This window comes from Rattus norvegicus, chromosome 1 (assembly GCF_021556685.1).
Source record: "Rattus norvegicus strain SHRSP/BbbUtx chromosome 1, alternate assembly SHRSP_T2T, whole genome shotgun sequence".
Taxonomy (NCBI): Eukaryota; Metazoa; Chordata; class Mammalia; order Rodentia; family Muridae; genus Rattus; species Rattus norvegicus.
In genome coordinates, this window is record NC_141534.1 from 110,807,406 (window position 1) to 110,829,317 (window position 21,912).

The 21,912-nt window shown below is 48.1% G+C and overlaps 1 protein-coding gene across 2 annotated transcripts in view; it reads left to right on the forward strand.

Moving 5' to 3' along the window:
• Positions 1 to 242: 242 nt before the first annotated feature.
• The window catches only part of Slc6a5 (solute carrier family 6 member 5), a 65,928-nt gene continuing 44,258 nt past the window's right edge, over positions 243 to 21,912 (forward strand). Inside the window, exons 1-4 of one of the 2 annotated variants that reach the window (XM_087606931.1) lie at positions 243 to 390; positions 16,123 to 16,665; positions 19,030 to 19,168; positions 21,555 to 21,686. In XM_087606931.1, coding sequence (XP_087463057.1) covers positions 16,144 to 16,665; positions 19,030 to 19,168; positions 21,555 to 21,686 — 793 coding nt within the window. In that variant the 5' untranslated portion in view covers positions 243 to 390; positions 16,123 to 16,143. Of the gene's footprint in view, positions 391 to 14,546; positions 14,812 to 16,122; positions 16,666 to 19,029; positions 19,169 to 21,554; positions 21,687 to 21,912 lie in introns of those variants that run through there. The other variant, NM_203334.2, reaches the window with a different exon arrangement.

The window sequence follows — 21,912 nt, forward strand, 5'->3', positions numbered from 1 at the left end:
AACCTTCATTTGATCAAGGGGGAAAGAAGTCACCAGACTAGCCAGGAGATATATTGAATGCCAAGTCAATGCCAATGGTCCATAGACGTCAACCTTGTCCAAATCTGGCCTTGTTAGTGTCTGTGATCAAAGACAGGACAAACAGGATGGCAGTGAGTCAGAGTACGCCAGCCCCGCCCCCACGCCCCAGGCCCCGCCTCAGCGTCTCCCATACTTCAGTGCGGTGTACCAGGCTTTTCCCTGTCATCCAGGCAGCAGAACTTCTACCACCTGGTCCTCGTCCCTCACTTGTTTGGGACTTCATGACATAGTAACTCCTTGTAGCATCGGTGGAGGTGGAGGTGGGAAGAGAAGCCTGCTGAAGACTGATTGCGGGGGAAGTATTTTCTGGTGAGTTGCACAGTTTCATTCCGTCATGTCTGACGGGATCGGGGAGAACGCGCCTGCATCTTTAGTCTTCTGCCATGGACCCTCTGGATAATTTACTCCCTTATCTCTTTCCTTGCCTTCTCCTTGAGCAATTATGGCATCTCTCTCTGCAGACGCCTAGTAATTGGAAAACCAGTTTTCAAATCTAGTAACTTTTCTTCCCTAAAGTTTTTTCCCCTCCCTTATCACACAGAAGATTGGAGGAAGAAGAAGCATTTATTTCAGTAAGTTGTAAAGGATGCACACTGAATTTAACAATCCTACTCTTACCTTCCAGACAGAATTTGAAGGTCAAGGGAATTTGATCTCAGATATCACTGGGATGATTTTCTATTAATTTAATGATTTTCTCTTAGTATATATTTTAAAAGAGGGCTTATTTTGCAAACCTGAGGACCTATGTCCGACCCCAGAACTGATGGGAAAAAACCATATGTGCTAGGTATAGTAGGGCTTTACACCTTTAGTTCAAAGGCAGGGAGGCAGAAACAGGTTAGATCTGTGAGTTCGAGGCCAGCCTGGTCTACACAGTGTTTCCAGGCCAGCCAGTGCTCCATAGTAAAAATCTTTCTCACAACAAAACAAAAGCAAAGAAACAAAAAAATTCAGATGTGAGTTCATAATCCTGGTGCTAGGGAGGCAGAGACGGGGTTCAAAGGTCAGTCAGCCTAGTACTTGATGAGCTCCAGTGAGAAATCCTAAATCAAAACAAGCAAAAAGATGATACCCAAGAAATGACAAGGTCTACCCTGATTTCTTTATGTATATGCATATATGCACCCACATATATATGAGCATTCACACACACACACACACACACACACACACACACACACACACACACAGGTTTCTTTTTAAGTGTTTGCAGCATTGGTGCTGATAATTACAATACTTTTGTGAGTGTTAGGAACAGAGATTACCTTATGACCAAGAGAAATAATCATAGCAATTACAGATATTACAGCTCATGTTCATCACTACTTCCTTCTCAGTTGCCCCATGAGGGAGATTCATACTTTAGTTTACACAGCATTTGTCTTCCCAGAAACACATGGTGGAGTCCAGTCATTGTTGTGAGCTGTTAACAAGAGTAGAGATAGGGGCTGGGGAGATAGATGGCTTAGGGGTTAAGAGCACTGGCTGCTCTTTTAGAGGTCCTGAGTTCAAATCCCACAACCACATGGTGACTTGAACCATCTGTAATAGGATCTGATGCCTTCTTCCGGTGTGTCTGAAGAGAGCAACAGTGTACTCACATACATAAAAATAAATGAATTAACTAAGAAAAGAGTAGAGACTGTACAATTATGGTCTTTGGAGGTTGGGCCTTTGAGGGGTGACACGACCCTAGTAAGATCATAAGGACACCCTACAATGGGACCTCTACAAGAAGAGTCTTCATAAGAAGACTGAGCAGAAGACTCAGACACATGGCTGTTTTCTGTCTCTTGCCATGTGATGTTTGTCCTACAAAGAAGTCAATGGCCAGATGCAGCCCTTTGACCTTGGACCTCACAGGTTTCCTGAGGGCTTACCTGGTCTGTGGTCTTGTATTACTAGCAACAACAACAATAGCAACAGCAGTAGCAGCAACAACAATGCCCTTAGACAGTTGCATGAATACCTTACTCTCCAAAAAGTAGAGTAACACTTAGAGAAATTATAACTGACTTGGGTGCAGTCAGGAAGCCCATAGGCTGTTCTAAGTAAAGATACATTCAGTCCAAAGCCCAGTTGTTTTTCTTTACTTTAAAAAAATTATTTTCTGTATTTTATGCATATGAGTGTTTTTCCTACATGAGTACTTACAGTGCCCACAGAGACTAGAAGGGGTGGGGGGATGGATTTCCTGAGACTGGAGTCACAGATAGTTGTGAGCTGCCATGTAGGTGCTAGACACTGAACCCAGGTCCTCTGCAAAAGCAGCCATTGCTCTTAACCTCTGACCTCTCTCTCTCGTTCCCCTCCCCACAAAACCCAGTCTTGACCTCTTTGAGGACCAACAGAGCATGTATGACCTGAATGCAAAACACCTTTACCAGTTACCTGGTACAAAGCTGGCTCTGACTCCCTCGGGGTTCTTCCCACCTAACAGCCCATGTTTTGAGAAGTTGCTTTTGAGGGAGCCACATTGGAGAGCTGGTAGAGTCCAGCCAGCACAAGCACCTTTCTGACAGAAAGGTGGCAAAGCCAGGTCGAGACAGGGTGTCTGTCATTCTCTAGTCCAGGCTGACCCTGAAGGTTAGAGGTGTGCCACCACACTGATCACAGAAGTCTTTGTAGCCGGCGTCTGGGGATACACCTCACACATCTTTTACCCATCAGGACACTGTCATTGTTTCAGTTTGTAGTTTCCTTTTCAGAGCTAGAAAGATATCATAGGGATTATTTGCTGGCTGTTTTTATTTTATTCCTTTTGTTCACTGTTTTATTTATCCGATCTATCCTGGTTTCCCTGTGCACTTCATCTGGGTCTCTAGGGATCATCTAGCTTCCCCTAAGCTGATGTTTCAGGCAGTAGCACCAGCCTCAGTCAATGAAAACAGTGAAAATAAACTGCTTGCTTAGAGAGCACACCCTTGAAATGAGTATGGCTCCATTCTGTATGCTCTCTGTTCGGGGATGTGGGATTAAAAGAGCAGCCTCTGTCTGGGATATACTGGTCTCCTGATGGAAAAGATGGGTGAGAGCCATCCAATGCTTTCTGTTGTTCGGGGACAGAATGTCCTCTGTATCTTAGGTTGGCCTCAAAGTCACCACCCTCCCTCCCCACATCAACCTCCTGAGTGCTGGGAGTTCATGGATGAGCCAGCCACCACCACACCAGCTCTCAGACAGCTTCATACAGTTCCTCGAAATGTGTTCCTCGAAATTGCTGCCAGAAATCTGTCACTTGGGTGGGCCATACATTCCTTTCATCCCAGCACTTGGGTAGCAGAAACAAGCAGATCTCTGGGTGAGTTGGAGGCTAGCCTAGTCTACATAGAGAGTTCCAGGCTAGCCAGGTTTACACAGTGAGTCTATCTCAAGATAAACAAACAAACAACAACAACAAAGAAACAAGTCTCGTCCAGTTACATCTTATTGCTAAAGCAAATCACATGGCCAAGCCTGGCTCCCACAGTATAAAAATCGTGAGGAAACACAGGGCTAAGTGCATCTCTTACTGTCATAACATCTACCGTCACCCCCGTGCCCCTTCTTCTGGCCCTGCCCTAAGCATGTTTTTCATGCTTCACAGTTGAGAACTTTCTGTTGGCTCCATTATTTAATTCGGGACCTTAAGTAGCTCCTGGTATCCTTGAAAATAACACCGTCACCCTCCCCAAATTGGAGCTCCTCAAATTTAAATTACTCGATTTCCCCATTTAATTTGTAAGTTGGCTTACTGTAGATGATGCATCTCAGTTCGTAGAGCTGTGCCCACCTTCCAGGATACCCCATTTGTATAAGTATTGCTTGCTAACGCTAACTGATGGCACCAAGGAGGGTTCCATTGGTTGGGGGAGACAATTAGATGAACTCTCATTTTTCAGATGACAGCCCAATAGTTGATAAATACATATACTGAGATGTCATTTTCACGATAAAAAAAGGCAGACTAACATCAACAGCAAGGAGAACTGAAAACAGTGCCAGCCTTTGCCTAAGGCTTGCAAGGCTGGGTGACATTCACACCAGGTCTCTCTGAGAGCTTCTGTTTGGTCCCTACCTGACATAGTAATCACGTTTTAAAGTCTTATTAAGCATGTATGCCCGTGACCCTACTTAAGTGTAGTTCCGAGAAAGAGGATGAAGAGTAAGAGGAACGAAGGCTATCCAGCTTTTCACTGTCTATGTGGGTATCCTGGGCTCAAAATCTAAGTAAGCTTCATGTTCTACCTCGGGTTTTATTGGGGCTATCAGAGACAAGATAGAAACTTTGTGGGGGTGAGGGGTTAGTATTCTCCAGAGGAAACAGAACCAGTAGAGTGTGTGGCAATGTGTAGAGAGATATTTAATTTCAGCTTGATTTGTGTTTACAGAGGCCAAGAAGTCCTATCAGCCACTGTCTGCAAGGTGGAGCCCAGGAATGCTGCCTGGGGGCCTGGGAACAGGAACTCCAAGGTCCAAGGTAGATAGGCCCTCAGAATAGAGAGGGCTTCCTCCATGCTGTCTGGTTACACGATTGTTTTCCCACCATCCAGTCAGCAACCCCATACTGAAATGCTCGGCGCTCCTGTGTGTGTGCAGGGGAGGCTACAGTAACAAAACCAGAGAGCTTCGACCTGCTGAACCGGGAATCCGAGGGGAGAAGGTGTTCTGAGTGTCTCTCTCCCTGGCTAATCGATGACTGTCTTCCCTCTGTTTCTTCTCATCGCCTTCCAAGTATACTTGCCTCTGCGAGTCGATTCCCCCTTGATAAAGACACTAATTACATTGAATTAGGGTCGACCTTAACGACCTCATTTTAACTTGATTGCCTCTGTAAAGACCTCATTTCCCCCATAGTGCTGCCTGCTGAGGACCTGCTAGTGGTGTGGACTCCAATCTGTTTCCAAGAAACACAATCCAAACTGTATTCTGTCAGATCTCAACAGTATCTGGTGCACACACTTGTGCGTGATGCACACAGTGGCTCAAAAAAATCCTTTCAAAGGGTTAGGGTTCAGAAGGTGGCAGCTGCCCGTGGATGGTTTAGGGGCTCCCCAGCTCCTGGCTGCTCTACTTTAAAAAGTGAGGCAGACAGCTTGATGGTGGGACATCCAATGAGATCAGTGAGGCTGTGGAAGGAAGCATCGTCTGGGTCTCTGGTATCTGGCCCTAGGTAATTCACTGGATCTCTCTAACACTGTTTTCTTGGTCTGAAAAATACCACCCATCTGCAGACTGTGGATCAAAGGCACTGAATTTGGAATCTGGATCCTAGCAGTGAGTCCCCTGTGGGGACCCAGTAGTGAACCATGCTCTGCTTCCCTTCTGAGAGCCAAGCAGTGGTGATAACTCACACTCAGCCTTCACTGGAGACAGACGATGCTCCCCTCACAGAGGTAACCTTGACGGGCCAGGTTATGAGACCTGACTTTCAAGGAGAATGGCCAGAAAGTTTGCAAGGTGTCGAAGAGTACTTCAGTTTCACAGGTACGGTTTCAACTTTGCAAATGTCTGCTTGTTCCACAGTGGCAGGCTTGGTGAGATTTTGCAAGACAAGTCCACTCTGTGTGTCACTAGAATCTCAGCCACTGTAACAAAGATACTTGCTAACAAAGATAGGCTCTTCTTACCCCCCCCCCCCTCGCCACAATAGCTATCAGTGTATTCATCAATGAGGGTGGGAACTCACATCTTAGAGTAGCCTGGTAACTAGGACACCCGACTCTGAGAGCCTGAGACAGAAAGACCGACAGAGACCAAGACTTGGAGAGCAGATATTGCTATGCACAGCCTGGCAGCCATCTGCCTTGACTTTCCAACCACAGCCCATCCATCCCCTAGCTCCCCGGGAGTCTTTAAGTTGGATTTCTGCCCCTGGTAAACAAGAGAGTCCAGAGGAGATAAAGTCCATTTTCTTTTTATTTTCCTTCTAGACTGTAAGACAAAATATAGGAGTTGGAGAGATGGCTTAGCAATTTAAAGCACTGGACGCTTTTCTAGAGGATTCAAGTTCAGTTCCCAGCACCCACAATCATCTGTAATTCCAGTTCCAGGAAATTCAGTGCTCTGTTCTGGCCTCAGTGGGCACCAGGCCCATATGTGACACTTTGACATTCATGAAGGCAAAACACCCATATGCATAATAAAATAAAATAAGATAAAAAGACATCACAGGGCTGGGTGGGGTAGCACACACCTTTAATCCAAGAACTAGGGAAGCAGAGACAGGTAGCTCTCTGTAACTTCAAGGCCAGCCAGGGCTACATAATAAGACCTTGTATCAATCAGGAGAGAGAGAGAAAGAGAGAGAGAGAGAGAGAGAGAGAGAGAGAGAGAGAGAGAGAGAGAGAGAGAGCACGAGAGAGAGAGAGCACGAGAGAGAGCACAATAGTACCACAGATCACAATAGAAGTCTCAGGAAACAAACAGAGCATTCTAGTAACACGTTGTAGATGTACTCCTTGAAAGCATGGTCTCACAAACAACATCCTAAATGTCTTTGCTGTCATCACGTTGAACAGCTCCCATGGGGCATAGTCCAGGTTTTTCTCTCAGTATCAGTGAAAGCAGGACTTCAAGGAACAACGAGAGCATTGAACCATGCCCATCCCAGACGCTACCATTCCCCAAATGCTCCCTCAGGGGTCAGTGACAGAGGTTCTTCTTTTTATTTTTTTGTTGGCCCTACCAATCACTCAGCCCGTAGGATGGTTTGTTCGAAGCTCTTCCTTTGCCCCCCCTCCCCAGCTGTGCCCAGGTTAATGACCTGGAAAAGCACGTCATCATGCAAACAATTTGCAGAACACAGAGGAAACCCAGACCCAGGCGGTTTTTTTCCCTGCCGAGGAAGTGCTCATGGATCCTGCCTGGTCTGACGACATTTGCATCATTTCTCAAAACTGTGTAATTAAATCCTGTGTAAACAGATGGGCTCATTTGTTTGGTTCTAATAGCTGTAAAACGTGGATATTGTGCATACTGACAATTACAAATATTTATATTTACCAAGAAATATTCTTTTATTAAAAAAAACCCTTTATACTAAAGGGGAATTTGGTTTATTCTTTATAGAAACACACCATCAATATTTTAAAATTGCTGACTGCTGGCAAGCCCTGGAAGATGGCTTGAAAGAGACCCCTTCTGCACATAGTGTGGGTGCATAGTCAATAGCTCCCTGCCAGTGTCCACAGACAGATATCAAGCAGACAGACTCACAAGACTGGATTCCCAGATATTGTGCAGTTCATGTTTAGGAGCCCATGCCAAGAATTCAAAATGGAGGCTTGAGCAGAGATATACACGGATGATACAGAGTGCTGGGCTAATGGTTCCTGGAGGAAGGGGAGCCATATTCCTCAGTGGTGTAGCCACTGGTAAGTGGTCCTCAATTAAGCAAGGACACACATGTACACATTTACACCCTCACACATGCACACAAACACACACACACACACATGTACTCACACTCACACACACCAAGACTGAAAGTGGGAGGGAGACTTGGAGGAAGGGTTCCAATTGGGGAGGAGACAAGAGAGGACAATGGTGCAATATGACCAAAGTATATATATTGTGTGTGTATGTCTCTGTGTGTGTGAGAATTGTGAAAGAATAAATAAATGTTACTTCAGGCCACGCCTTCTGCATTTGAAGGGATTGCAGTTTGGACTAGTACTTCCCCACAGAATCTCCCTCCAGTGACAGCACCGCTCTAAGCTACCCAGCACGAATGGCTGTCGGACACTAAGAGTTTATTTACTGTGACTGAAGAATGAAATTTTACATTTAATTTCATCTTAATTAATTTACATGTAAATAGGAAAAGACACTCGACGGGTGAACAATTCCGGTGTGGCGGATACAAGCCAGGCTTGGACTGTGTGCAGTCTCTGCTCGTGAAGAGCTTGGGAGGAAGCAAAGCAATGGACCTTAGGGAGGAGGTCCCAGAGGCTTCCGCAGATCCCAGCAGTTATAGCAGGAGCTGGCATTTTCATGGGAAACAAAGCAAAACACAAAAGAGGCGACACTTATGTCCTGTTAGAAAAGATGAACAAAATAAAACAAATCCAGACATGCTGGGGTTTACATACAGAAACTGTGCAGGCTTAGATCTAAGTAATAGCCACTTCTGAGGTAACTTTCCAAACCCGTATGGCAAGGACTCTCACTGTTTTATCCCGTTTGTTTTCCCCCTGGAACCTGTAACACACTCTTAGAATTTACTCTCAGCAGTTAACCAGTCTTGCTGAAAGGAAAGGCAGGACAGGGGGGCCGAGTAGCCTCTGAGAACATTCAGCTAAGTGGTGGCTGAACTTGGTTCACAGTTGTCACTGTAAAGTGCTGAGTTCACCACACAGGAATAGGTCTAGGCTAGAAGAGTACAAATCCTAAGAGACTGATCAAGAACACTCAGAATCATTTCCAAGTCCTCTTGGTGACATTATGGGACTTGATTACCACCGTTGTGATTAACTAACTTGTCAAAGAAGGGTCAGATTCTTCAAGGCTGTTGTTTGGTTGTATCTCAGCCTGTTGTGTGCAACAGACTAACGGAACCCATAGGCACACATTTGGCAATACTGTCTAGGCTCCCTTCAACAAAATCTGCAAAGGTGCATGTAGTGACAAAAGCAGAAGGTCCTGCGGCATCACTAATGTCACCTGGAAGTTGTTCCCAGTGCACCTACAGTCCTCACTGTACCTTACTGAATCTTCGTAGAGTCATGCTTAGGTCCACAAACTACCTGTCCAGTGAAGCTTCCCAGCATTTTTTCCACTCTGTTTGCTGGGGATTCCTGCAAGTTTTGCCTAACAGTGAGTTCAACTCAAATCCAGTCCCCCTCCCCCAGCTAACTGGGACAGCAAGAAAAGACCAGTGGAAGTGAGCGCAATCGTGTTTACCAACATGGCAGGCAATAGTGTCAATTAATTTGTATCCAGTGCATCTCAAAATCGCCTCCCTCGATACTCAAAATGATTAAGAGCCAAGCTCTCTTGGGAGGCTAGATCTCCCACTTTTAGTGTTGGGAGTCTGAGCAGATGGATAATCACAGAAGACTCACAACTGGAAAATCACTAAACAGTTACCAAGAGTACACACTGAGTAAAGGCAGCTATCTAGAACAACAAAGAACAAAGACTTCAATGTACGGTGCTTACCCAAAAGGCACCGATGTGGGAGAAAGACACAAATTCCAATTTGGTGTGACTTTAATTCTTTTTTCATTTACTGAACACTAAAGATGGGGGCAGAAAGAATACGACTGCAGCACGTTTTTCTGGTCTGTGTCGTCTGAAGGTCTTAATTAGACCTCACTTCCATCTCAGCAGAGCAAGAAGATAGGACCAGGTTCTAGTGCAGAACGAGGGCTGGAGAGGAAGCTTGGTGGGTGGAGTGTTTGCCTGTGTGAGTGAAGTCCCTGTTTGATCTCCAGCCTGGCACAGACTGCCTGTGATGGGTGTTTCTGTACCTTCCAGCACTCAAGTTATAGAGGCAGGAAGGTCAGAAGGTCAAGATCATTCTTGGCTCTGTAGTGGGTTCAAGGCCAACCTGAATATCAGCCCTTGTTTCAGGAAGTGAAAAGGACTAATAGGACCATTGGCACTTGGTCACTTAATTATCTCACTTCCTTGCTCTGAGCTCTGTGTCTTAGAGAAAGGTGGTGGCTATGGATGGATACTGACCAACATGCGGGTGTCAGAGGCCAGGTCAGTGAGTGTTCTCATCCATTAGGGTGGTAGATTCTATCCCTGAATTTAATCTCTTTAAAAAGTATACATAGCATTTTGACATAGATTCGTGAGTATTATTGTACAGTTAGACTTGAGAGTTCAAGTTTTCTACCCTTTCTCTCCTTTTCCTTGGCTTCTCTTCATTGTCACCATCTACCTTGATCACAGCAATGCTCACAGCATTGACCAGTTAGCTTAATTCCTAATTGCCTCCTGATATGTGTGCTTCCACGTCTGGGTGGCCCTATGTGCGCATTCATAATACTTTAACTTCTTTTATGCAAAAAAATGTCTATTTACGTTGAGACAGAGTTGCATATGTCTCAGACGAGCCTCAAACTCACTGTATAGCTAAGAATGACCTTGAACGTCTGATTCTTCTGCCTCCGTTTCCCAAATGTTGACATTACAGGTGTGACCCATGATTCCCGGGTTTTATTCAGTGCAGGGGATTGAACTTGGTCTTAGGGTATGGTGAGCAAGTAATCTCGGGATTGAGCTACGTACCTAATTCTCCTAAACACATTCTACATATCTGGCGTATCTCAAGATTTCCTAAAAATCTCCAATCTGACTCTAATCCATGTTAACAGCTACAAAACTTTGCATACTAATGATCTAATGGTCATGTATATTTGTTTCACTTTGTCAATTGTGCCATAAGAAAACAGATTTAACTGCACTGGGCAATACTACTAAGACTAGTTTTGCCAGCTGAAAGGATCATACGGTGGAATTTTTAAAGGCTGTGCTAATTGACTTTGTTTCTATTGTTACACGTGGCTCTTGGGATTCCCCCATACACACACCGGGAAAGTAGGGTGAGAGACTTCAGCTGTCCTTGAAGGTCCTTTACAGTTTGTTCTAAGCTCTCCCACTTCTGTGGCCAGCACCTATTGGTCTGCATGCTGCTGCAGTGACGTGAGCCTCCTCGTTATTGCAGAGTTGGGAGCCAGCATCCGGCAGGAGTGTCTGGATCTGTGACGTGCAGTTGGTACAAAGAGTCCTCAGTATGGACTCCGTTGGGTTGATCTAAAGAAGGAGACTTGCTTTGATATGTCTGTGTCCCTTGACACCAGGTATCTAAATGAGAGCTGGACCAACCCGAGACACGGCTGAATACTAAGTTCCAAGCTTCTGCAATGTGCACTGTATTTTACCTTAATGCAAACAAAGGTGCTTCTGGACAGACTCCTAGCGGCTTCAGTGTTTTGGGCATTTTTTTTTTTTTACTAAAAAGTTAAAAGAAAAAGAAAGAGGTAAACTCTTGATTGTTTTATTGGCTAAGGAGAAAATGGGTTCACAGTGGCTATCTTTTTGGAAAGTTGTCTGCTCTTTGTATCCATCTACTCATATTGTACCCTGTGAACCAGGCCCAGAGATCTGTTGTTTTTCCTAAATCTGCAAGTCTTCAAGCGTACCTTAGTCCACCTAGACAGAATATAGCAATGGCCAATCCTCAGCACACCAGCTTCAATCCATTCATGTGCACCCTCTCATTTATCTTCAAGTCCCTCCCCGCCTGCCCCTGGTTAATTCTTTATTTAACAAACGGACAATGTCCTTCAAGGTCAGGGAACCAGGAGGCAGTGCAGTCTGTCTGCAGAGCTTAGATTCTTAACACAACGCAGTAATGGCAATAGGTAGCAGTAGGCAGGCGGAGAAAGTGCTGCCTGGCTTCTTGACTGTCAAGCAATGTCACCTGAAATTCACGTGGTGCCCTCCCATCCGCCATCCACCATCCGTTAGAGGTAAGGGTTGACATACCCACGTAGACATCAACTAAACAAAGACGCACAATTCACACCACGTTTCATTTCTTCCGTATGATATGGGGTGGACTGGAACCCACCCAGATTTGGCTCCAATCCTAGCTCTGCCTGCAGACCCCAGGCAAGTTCCTTGGCCTTTCCGATGAATCATACTGCAGGTTCTTCCTTGTACCAAATCCTGCACCAGAGAAGGCACTGCACTGAGAGAATAGTAGAGTAAAACACCCTTTCCTTTCCTGCCTGGCTTCCTTGGCTTAGCATGGCTGTCCTCTGGGTACTCTCATCCTGAGCTCCAGCTGCCTTTTGAGTCTTGGCACAAACACCAGCTTCAATGCTATCTCCAGACAGTTCTTTTTCCCTCGGCTGCCCCAGCCGGGTGGTGGACATAGTCTTTCCAAATAGCTATTTATTTGCTTATCTGCAAGGAAGGAGGGGAGAGGGGCAAGTGATAGAGGACAAAATCAATTACTATTTTTCATCTTTGACAAAGTAATTAAGGCCATAGCGACTGGCTAATTCCGACCGAATGGCTGCACACTGATGGATGCGGATTTACAGCCTCCTTGGCTGCGGTGTGCACCGGCCCAGATTATCACTCTGAACAGGCAGGCGGCAGCGGCAGAAGAGGCAGGGGGTGGAGGCTTATGTGGGGTGGGTGACAGACTTTTCACCCCACCCATTTCTGCTTTTTAATTAATTAATTAATTAATTAATTAATTTTATTTAGTTCCGCAGCCCCATCCTTTGAACCTCGCAGGTACTGACACACAATTGGACTCCAGATGATTCGCTCCAGTGTCAGGTCTCTGCTTCACTCGCGGGGTGGGGGAGATGAGGGGAGAAGGAAGGAGTTGCTCTTTTGGTTACTATCCTGTCAGAGTGACTCTTGTTGTCTGGTCTCTGAACAGTCTCTCTGCTCTATCTGCAGCCCCTCCTTTCTGGAAACTTGCGGCTAGAGGAGGGGGCCTTTGTGGAGTTTGAGCGCCTCCTACTCACCCGCCTCTGCAGGACCTGATTAGCCCCACGCTAACCCAAATGCGCACTTGACCAGGAGACACGTCAGGTCTGGAGACTGAGCGGGGGTGTTGGGCATCACTCACAGTCAGCAACGGAGTAGAGGTGGAGGGCAGCGGGGAGCAGTCCTGCACGACTCAGCCACCTCAGTGCATCCCGCCTTACTGGCCAGGTTCTTTTGCACACTCCACCGACTCCCGCGCGCGTCAAGTTTGGCAGGGGCTGCTGGAATGCAAATTTGGAGACTGGCCACAAGCTTTGAAGTCGTGACTATTTGCAGTCAAAGTGGCCTATGGACCTCTGAGCCAGACTTGAATCTAACTAGGGGCGGGTCTCATGACTCCGTAGAGGCCAAGGCTTCCCATTTCTCCACTCCCGGATCTTGCTCTTTCTTGGGATCTGGGGATATTATAGGACTGTGAACCTTACTGGCTTTCAGAGCTCTTTTCAGTAAGCGTACCCAGGGTCCCAGGCATCCATTTATTCCTCTTCTGAGTCCTTCTCCATTTCTCTGTCGCCTAGAGTGGGTGACTGGTGCAGGCAACGTTCTGTGGAGGAGTCAGTAACTTCTTTGACGTTCAAAATAGACCCTGACCTTAGCTTTCACAGAATTAACATGGGAATGATTTCCGAAAGGCTGTTGGCAAACTTAAATGTGATAATTTCGTGGAAGTGTTGCAGATGGCCCGATAGTGAAAACACAGTAAATGTCAATAAAAGGCTATCTGGAACCCGAAAGACACTGGGAGGACAAAGCTCCTCTGGCTACCTATCTACCCCATCCCCCGCCACCCCCAATCCCAAATAATGCAGACCCGGAATCCAGGTGGCTATCCTGAGAGAGCCAGGCTCACAGAGACATCTACCACTCTTGAAGTCTTGGAAGGGTGAGGGAGGAGACCCTGAGTGTCGCAGCAATGCCCCCGGCGTCCACCGCAATCTGCCACCGCAGCCTGCGCCCTCGGCTGCCGCGGCTTTGTCCTGGCTCCGCAGGGAGACGGCCCAGTCGAGTGCGACGGCAAGGACCCGGAGGCGGTGGGCCCCGCTGCGCGGAGTGCAGCGCTTTCCAAGCTTCCCGTTCCAGAGGCTATGGTTCCCTAGCTAGGCTGTCAAGACAAGGGAGAGGAGAGGCATATTGCTGCGAATCCCCTTCTAGTTTCCAAATGACATCTTTGCCAAGGGTTTTCCCCTCTTGTAACTGTCGCTGCTGCCTTGTACCCCAGGTAAAGTCCACAATCCACCTGGCCACTCAAGGCTGGGCACGCACCCATCTTAGGGTTGGCAGTCCTCTTATGGTTTCCCAGAGGGCTAGCCCTGTCCCGGGTGGCTGGAGATCCTAGTTTCAGGTAAAACTGTTCCGATCCAATTTTAAAGGATTTTTGTTTGGAGGACTATGGAGAAAGGGTGGATTTTACGAGGCTGAAGGACTAAGTCAGTATTAAAATTAAATATTAAAAAAATTCCACAAGAGCCTAAAAAGTACAATGAGAAACAGGATTAGCAGAGAGAAAACAGGGATGAGAAAATGCATGTAATAGTTTAAACGAAAACCCGGGGTCTTTCCTAGACTGGTTTTCTGGAAAGGTTGGAATGTAGGGATCTAGACACCACACACTGACCAGCCAGGTGTGCTCTCACCGAATGTAGGACCCTAGCCTGGAACAGGATGGACAATCTGGTTGGATACCTGAGACAGGCCTGCCATTATTTGGGGGAGTGATATTTTAGAATCTGACATAGATTCAGGGAGAGTGCAAGCGAATGTGGTGGGAGAGGGAGACTGGTTTGACTCCCCTCCCTCACTCCAGTCTAATCCGTTTGCTTGGCGGCTGTGCCTTGCCTTGGAGTCTTGGGCGCAGTGGGACGTGTCTCTCCCATGTTTCCCTTAATTAGGAGGTGGCAAACTTTTCTCGTTCCCTCCCACCGGCTTTGGTTTAGTAATCAGACCCACATGAGTCACGCCAAGCACGCAGCCCCCTCCTACCCGAGTGGCAACAAGACCGCGTACTCCAGGCTGTTGTCCCTTTAAAATCCGAATCCAAAGGGGTAATGATTTATCAAACGTGTATTATCAGGAAGATGTCAAACGAAGGGCACCTTGCTTCCCACTGACGCAAACCCGGCCTTTCCTGGGGAGATATAGAAAGCGCCTCTTGTTCCAGGGCCAAACCTAGACCAGTAGCGGGGTTTTACTCTACGGTTCAATCTGTTGTCCGCATCAGACATGGTGAGTGCTTGCTTTTATTCTCTAAAGAAGAAAGGTGGATGTGGGGGATAAGGATGGCAGGCTCGTTTGGGGTATTTCTTTTTGGAACTATCTGTGCAATAGGCAAGAGGTAGAGAACCATTTTCGAAGGCTTAGGTTCAGGTATTCTTACTTGGGAGCTTTGCCTGAGGGCAGACAGAGGAGTTCTCCCTAGTTCCTCGTGCTGCTGCTCCCAAACCGGATCCCAGGTACTGTCCATGGTGCTGAAAGCCAAGATTTCCGCACCCGCGGGTCGCTATGCGTCTTAGAGGCAATTGAGAATGCCGGCTGGAGTCCAGGTATTCGGTTTGGGTGCAAGTAAACTGGGTCTGTACGTTTGTGAAGCGAGTTAGAGCAGAGGATTTCAGTCGAGGAGAAGGGACTTTGATTAGTTTTACAGTGAAGTAATTATTTATACTATCTTGGAACTCTGAAAGGTAAGAAGACTAGCACGCACGGAAGCCTAAAAAGGGAAACAAACCCATTGCTGGCAAGTCTACGTTTAAAATTCAATAGGGAGAAAGCTAATGAAAATTACTGGTGAGTTTTGGTCCTCAGTCAAGAGTAGGGAGGGAAAGTATTATATTCTCGGGAATGGACAGCAAAATAAAAATAAGAAATTGGCAAGGTCCGTATACATCATATGTGTCTGGAATCAAGTGTAGAGATTGTGAGGGTCAAAGCCAACTACCATGTGTTTCCCATCTAGTTTATTGTTTAAGTGGTGGGATGTTTGTTAGTGGTAATATTCTGATAAAAAAAAAACCTTTATCCTTGACTTTGCTACTTGGGTGACAAAGGTAGGTTGGGGTGCTGGAGTTTGAATTTACTCATATGGCTTCCAGCCTTGGCCTACCCCAGAGCTTGTTTTGTGATCGCAGCTTGTCTATAGGGGAAAAAAAAGGCAATGTGCATTGTTGAATGACAAAGGAAATGGGGCGGAAAATTAAAGAATCTTGCCACAATGGTGAAGGGGATGTGGTACCCACAGCCTTGATTTGAAATCCACAGAGGGCAGGGGGTTCCTGGCTGTAGGGTTATTTCTATATTGCCCGCCTCTTTTCCCCTGCCAGAACCCACTCGAGCTTCTGTTCATCCTCCTCCTCCCGGGGTTACAGACGGGTTTGGCGAGTGGAGTAAGGCTGATTCCGTTTGTTACCCTGTCTATTCTGTGCCTGGACCTGGAATGTGTGCATCTGTGTTTGAAGATCCATATATTTTATTTTTAATGCTGCCGTGACTTTTTGTTTATTTGTTTGTTTGTTTTGCACGAACTTGACATTGTGTTTGCAGGATTGCAGTGCTCCCAAGGAAATGAATAAACCACCAACCAACATCTTGGAGGCAACGGTGCCGGGCCACCGGGATAGCCCTCGAGCACCTAGGACCAGCCCTGAGCAGGATCTTCCTGCGGCAGCCCCCGCGGCCGCTGTCCAGCCGCCACGTGTGCCCAGGTCGGCTTCCACCGGCGCCCAAACTTTCCAGTCTGCGGATGCGAGAGCCTGTGAGGCACAGCGGCCTGGAGTAGGGTTTTGTAAACTTAGCAGCCCCCAGGCACAAGCGACCTCTGCGGCCCTCCGGGACTTAAGCGAAGGGCACAGCGCACAGGCCAATCCCCCTTCCGGGGCCGCTGGGGCTGGCAACGCTTTACACTGCAAGATTCCAGCTCTGCGTGGCCCGGAGGAGGACGAGAACGTGAGTGTGGGCAAGGGCACGCTGGAGCACAACAATACCCCAGCCGTGGGCTGGGTGAATATGAGCCAGAGCACAGTGGTGTTGGGTACCGATGGAATCGCGTCGGTGCTCCCGGGCAGCGTGGCCACCACTACCATTCCGGTAAGCAGGTCACAAGCGGCCTCACTGCCTGCTGCTCACCAACCGCGCGAAGGGAGCTGGGCCCTGGCGGGTGCACGTATGCTGATGTTGAAACGGGTTGGCAATGCCAGGTGGCGGATGCTGGAGGCAGCTTTTGGGGCTTCGGAAGCTCGCACCGCTGGGGGGCGGGAGGGGTGTCAGGTCCCCAGTTAAGGTTTGGGGGTGTGTGTGCAGTGATCCTGCCAGCAAGGTTCGGACTTGCCCTTCCCAGCCTCAGCGGTAGAACCGGTGCAGATCCGTTAAATAAAAGCAGTCAGATTCTGCATCTTGCAACAGACGCGTGTCCCCATCCTATCAATGTCTCGAGTCTTTTTCGGTTCTTTAAAAATAAAAGCTCCAATTTAAAAGGAAGCACGGAGACAAGCCTGGGGTGGTATGGGCGGGGGATGTAGCTTATTCTGAGAGGTTTCCCTCAACCCCCCGTGAACCAATTTTACTACCCTAGAACTCTTAGTGAGGTGCCGCTGATCAGAGTCTCTTAACCTGGGCCCTTCTAAACCTCAGTATCTAATTATTTTTTTTTAATTCTTCTAACATAGGGCCTCTCACATACGGTTCAGCTCAGGTCCTTCCCACTTGGGTATCCCCTTAATCAGAGATAGGAAAAAAATCCCTGGCAGAGTGAATCCTGATCTCTAGATCAGGGATACAGTCTTTCCTCCTTAAAGGCTTGTGATCCATTTCACCCCAGTGATTTCTCTTCTTTCTCTGACCCCCACCCCCACCCCTGTGCTGTTTCAGGGACTCTATCTCTTTCCTCTCCTTGGTCTGTCTTTCCTCTAGCTCCCTGTTTGCCCGGCAGTCATGGGCTAGATGTGTGGCCAGAGCTCCAAGGCTGAGAGTAGAGCAGATAAGGCGTCACTGTACACTGTAGGGGTTACAGACCTTTCTGTCTCTAATCATCTGTACCCCGACCCCACTCACATAGTAGGAAATCAGCCACCCAGTCATCAGGGAAACTAGAAATAACCTTGTATTTTGGAATTGCTTTGGAATTTCTTTCTGGAACACTGTTCTGCATAAATTAGATGCTTCTAATGGCATGTGCCCCACAGTGGAGTAGAAAACGTGTTTCACACACCTCCCTTTACCTCTGCACTGCGACAAAAAGAGCTGGGACTCCCATACCCTGTCAGCCGTGTTGGGGGTGGGGCTAGAGGTGGAGACGGTGTGTGTGGGAGGAACAGCAGTGGGGTTGAGTAGGGCTGCCCCGCCTGAGAGTGCCAATGTTTCAGCCCCTTCTGACAATCACTCTGCCCTTCTCCAGCCCATAGGCAGTCTTCTCTCTTGACCATCACTGCTTTATCCTCCATGACCTGGAGAACCTCATGAAGCACTCCAAGCTGTCGTTTGCTAGGTGAAGGACAACTGGGTAGCAGGGTACCTCAATGTCTGGGTGTCAGGAACACAGAATTCACACGAGGTGTCCCCCCTATTCATTTTGCTGAGGCTTTCTTGAATGGAATCCATGTGAGCTTGGAGACATGAGCCCAGAGATCACAGACTAATGTAAGTTGGCAGATGCCCCAGAGACAAATATTTAGTGCCCCCCAATGTCCAGTTGTAGACACTGGCTGAGCCCAAGCAGTGAACAGTGAACAGAGAGTGAACAGGCTTTGCTGTCCTGTTTCTTACCATATGAGTCTTCCATTCTTTCTCTTGTGTCAACTCTAATTCTCCATCCTGACTGTTTCCCTCGTACCAGGGTTGAAGGAGGCATCTTTTAAAATGTGCTGACCAGGCAGGTTTTGCCTGCAAGTTTTGGCAGGGAAATGTGAGGCAGGGGCCCTGACTGGCTTGAAGCACTCCAATTCTTATTTCTGCCACACATTTCGAAGAAAGGGCTGAGGGGGGTGTTCAGGGTGAGGGATTTTGTGGGATGGGGAAGGATTTGGTTCAGAACCTGCTTGCTGAGAACTTCAAAGTTGGCATGATACCGGCCGGGAGTCTGCTTGCTAAATGAACTCCTGGCGACAGGTTGGGTGTGAAGGAACTGATGTGCTTGCGGAAAGGCTGCTTGCTGGTGTGCCATGACTGCAGGATTTGGGAAACCGGGTCATAGGTCTGATTAAAGTGGTTCTTTAAAATAAAATTTGGGGGCCTGCTTGCTGAAACACTTGGTGCAAAGGGTGAGGGGTAAGGGCTCTGCTCGTAGATGCACCCTTTCTTCAGATTTGGGATCTTGCTTGCCGATGCATCCTATGTGGGAAACTGGGGATCTGCTTGCTGGGGAAGGACCCTCGGCTGTTGTGGGGGAGGGCTGAATGGGGCCTGCCTAGGACGTACCTGGGTCTGCTATCCGACAATGTGCTTTTCCGCCCTCAGGAGGACGAGCAAGGGGATGAGAATAAGGCCAGAGGGAACTGGTCCAGCAAACTGGACTTCATCCTGTCCATGGTGGGGTACGCAGTGGGGCTGGGCAATGTTTGGAGGTTTCCCTACCTGGCCTTCCAGAACGGGGGAGGTATGGCTTTTCAGCTCTTTCCGCCTGCGGAGGGGGCGGGCGCTGGAGGGGTGGGGTGGGTGCCTCGGAACACCTTAGACCGAGGTTGGGAGGGAAGCTTGGGGCAACCTGGAACTCTGCAGGCCAGACTGCAGGAGTGAGTGGAACCCGCTGGATTTCAGAGTGGACATGGCTCAGCTGAGTTGCGAGCCTTACTCACTAGGGATCTCTACTGACCCAGACTGGGGACTGGGTCCCCAGCCAAGTGTACACGGAAGCAGGGATGTTCGATTTCAAGTTAAACACCGATTAGTCAAGAAGTGAGTACTCCCTTGCAGGAAATGCACTTTAGAGCCTGATGCCCTGCGGTTCTGAAGGTCAAATTGTGTCTGGCTTAAGATTGTACCTGGGAAACCCAAGCCCCCTCCTCGTTTGGAGAGTTCAAAGACTGTGAGAGAACAACCTTGACACAATGCAAGGTGCAAGAACGCAGTGGGGAGTTTGGGGTGTGCCTACTTATTGGGTAATCTCTCAGAAGTACCCCATCCCAGCATCCCCTTTCTTGGGAAGAGGCAGGAGATATTTTGATTTTAGTTAAGTCATTTAGCAAAGATGAATCTCCTTACTTGTGTCCTCACTGTGTGAAAGATGCGGTCTTTGAAAGGAAAGAGAGGAACATGGATTAGAACTCATTGGACCTTGGATGTGCCAACCAGGAAGGGACCCTATAAAGTCAAGGTGCCTTGACTTGTCACCAGAGGTACAGGGGAGGGGCTGGCTGCTCACCCCAGGCCAGCTGACAAGGACACTCCAGGAATTCACATCTCTATTGGACCAAAAGTGTAAAGAATGCAGCCCTCGCCCAGTCCTCTCTGGCCAGGTTTTAGGTCCACTCCAGAAGGTATTTGGTGTCCCGAGTGTAACCCATGATGCAACCGGGGACGGTTACTGTGTAAAATAGAAAATACCCTCCACCTGGCCCCGTCCTTGCAGTTCTGAATAAGACACGTTGACGAGTACTAATGCAGATATTAGGGGTGCCCCAGAAACTGATAGGATTCAGCGCCCCGACTGGATTTCCACTCTTCCCCCAGCAGAGAATGGCCAGGGCTGAGTGCAGGGATGAGGTGCTGTTCTTGGGGCTGCAGGATGGGGTTGGAAGGGAGTTTGCGCGTTGGGATGGAGCGAGGGGAGGGATTCCAGGAGAGCGCCTTTACCCGGGAAAGTGCCCGCCCTTGTTTCACGCGGCCCTGAAGACTGCTTGGGGCCCGGGAAGAAAATCAGAGGCTTTGTCCGCAGTGCGGCTCTGGCGCCTCACAGCCCGCAGCGTGAGAGGGGAGCTTCGTCACACAATGAATTTTTTTTCTTTTAAATTTTTATCAAGAGAGAATAGAGAAGGAGTCCAAGCCTACACCTCAGTAGTTTCTGGCCTCTACTGGGACCTTCTTGATTGGAGGCTTTGGCAGAAGACGACCTTCTGCCAGACCCAACCTGAAAGAAGTCGGGAAGGGTGGGGATGACGAAGTAGCTTCCTCAGCTGAGCACAGCCTTCCAGATTCTGTTATCTCTAGTACTCAAATTGACCTTGACTTGCGTGGGGGTGTTTCCTGGTAATTCTCTGCAGGCCTGAAAATCCTTGCAGAGAAAGAATTCCCCAGAACCCGCAAGGCTGCAGTTACTAGGTACTACAGCCCCCTCCAGGCCTCTGAGGAATATAGAGTTAAAGGAGAAACACTTTTGAGGGCTCAGTGTAGAGGAGAAGTCCACATAAATATTCTGAAGAGAAGGGTGCTTGGGGCAAGGCACTGTGGAAAGACTTCTCCCCCAGAAGGAGGGCTGACTTCTGAGGATTAAGTTCTAAGTGGAGAAGGAAGCTGTATGAAGATGCTGCTGCCAGTGGGTGATGGTTTGCCCGAAGGAGAGGGCATCCAGTTGTCTGCAGGCAGAGCAGGCCAAGCTTTAGTGAGGTGAAGGTTTGTGGTTTCCCCAGACTACTGTACAGGAGGCTCACAAATCCAGCTTAGCTGAGTGTATGAGGGCCCTTAGAGGGCCTAGGTATGAATAGGAACCCACCAAATCTGTCTCCAGTGAAAGGCACAGATTTGTGAAAAAGCGAAAGCGTTTATTTTGGGGTGGGGGTGGGAATAAAAGCATTCTAAAGAACACAAGACCATTAGCATGCAACTTCTATCTGGGGGGAAACTGAGGCACGTACTGTAACCCCGTGTACAGCTTTACGATTTTGGAAGAAGGTTCTAAACTGTCCTGTGAGCACCTTCTGCTGAACTGAGACATTAAAAGCTTCTTCAGCTTATTTTTAAGGAGACCAATCCCAGTCCAGAGGGTTAAGTTGGGCCAGAGCCCATGCTTATGTCTCCTGACTCTTCCTCCTACTTTTCTTTCCAAGGTGCTTTCCTCATCCCTTACTTGATGATGCTGGCACTGGCTGGCTTACCTATCTTCTTCCTAGAGGTGTCCCTGGGCCAGTTTGCCAGCCAGGGTCCTGTGTCTGTGTGGAAGGCCATCCCAGCTCTGCAGGGTGAGTCCAGTTCCCCTCTTTGCCTCCTGGCTTTGCCCTCCCTGTCACCTTCCAGACTTGAGGAGGGACACCGATCCCTTGTCACTTTCCCTTCATTGTTTCTGCCCTTGTGGGGTCCTTGGCTGATTCTCTCCATGTCCCTGGTGGAGCGTGTATGCATACCCCTGTGTGGGGCATCTCTGTGAGTGTGATTCTTGCACGGGTTTGGGATGACGCCAATGCAGGC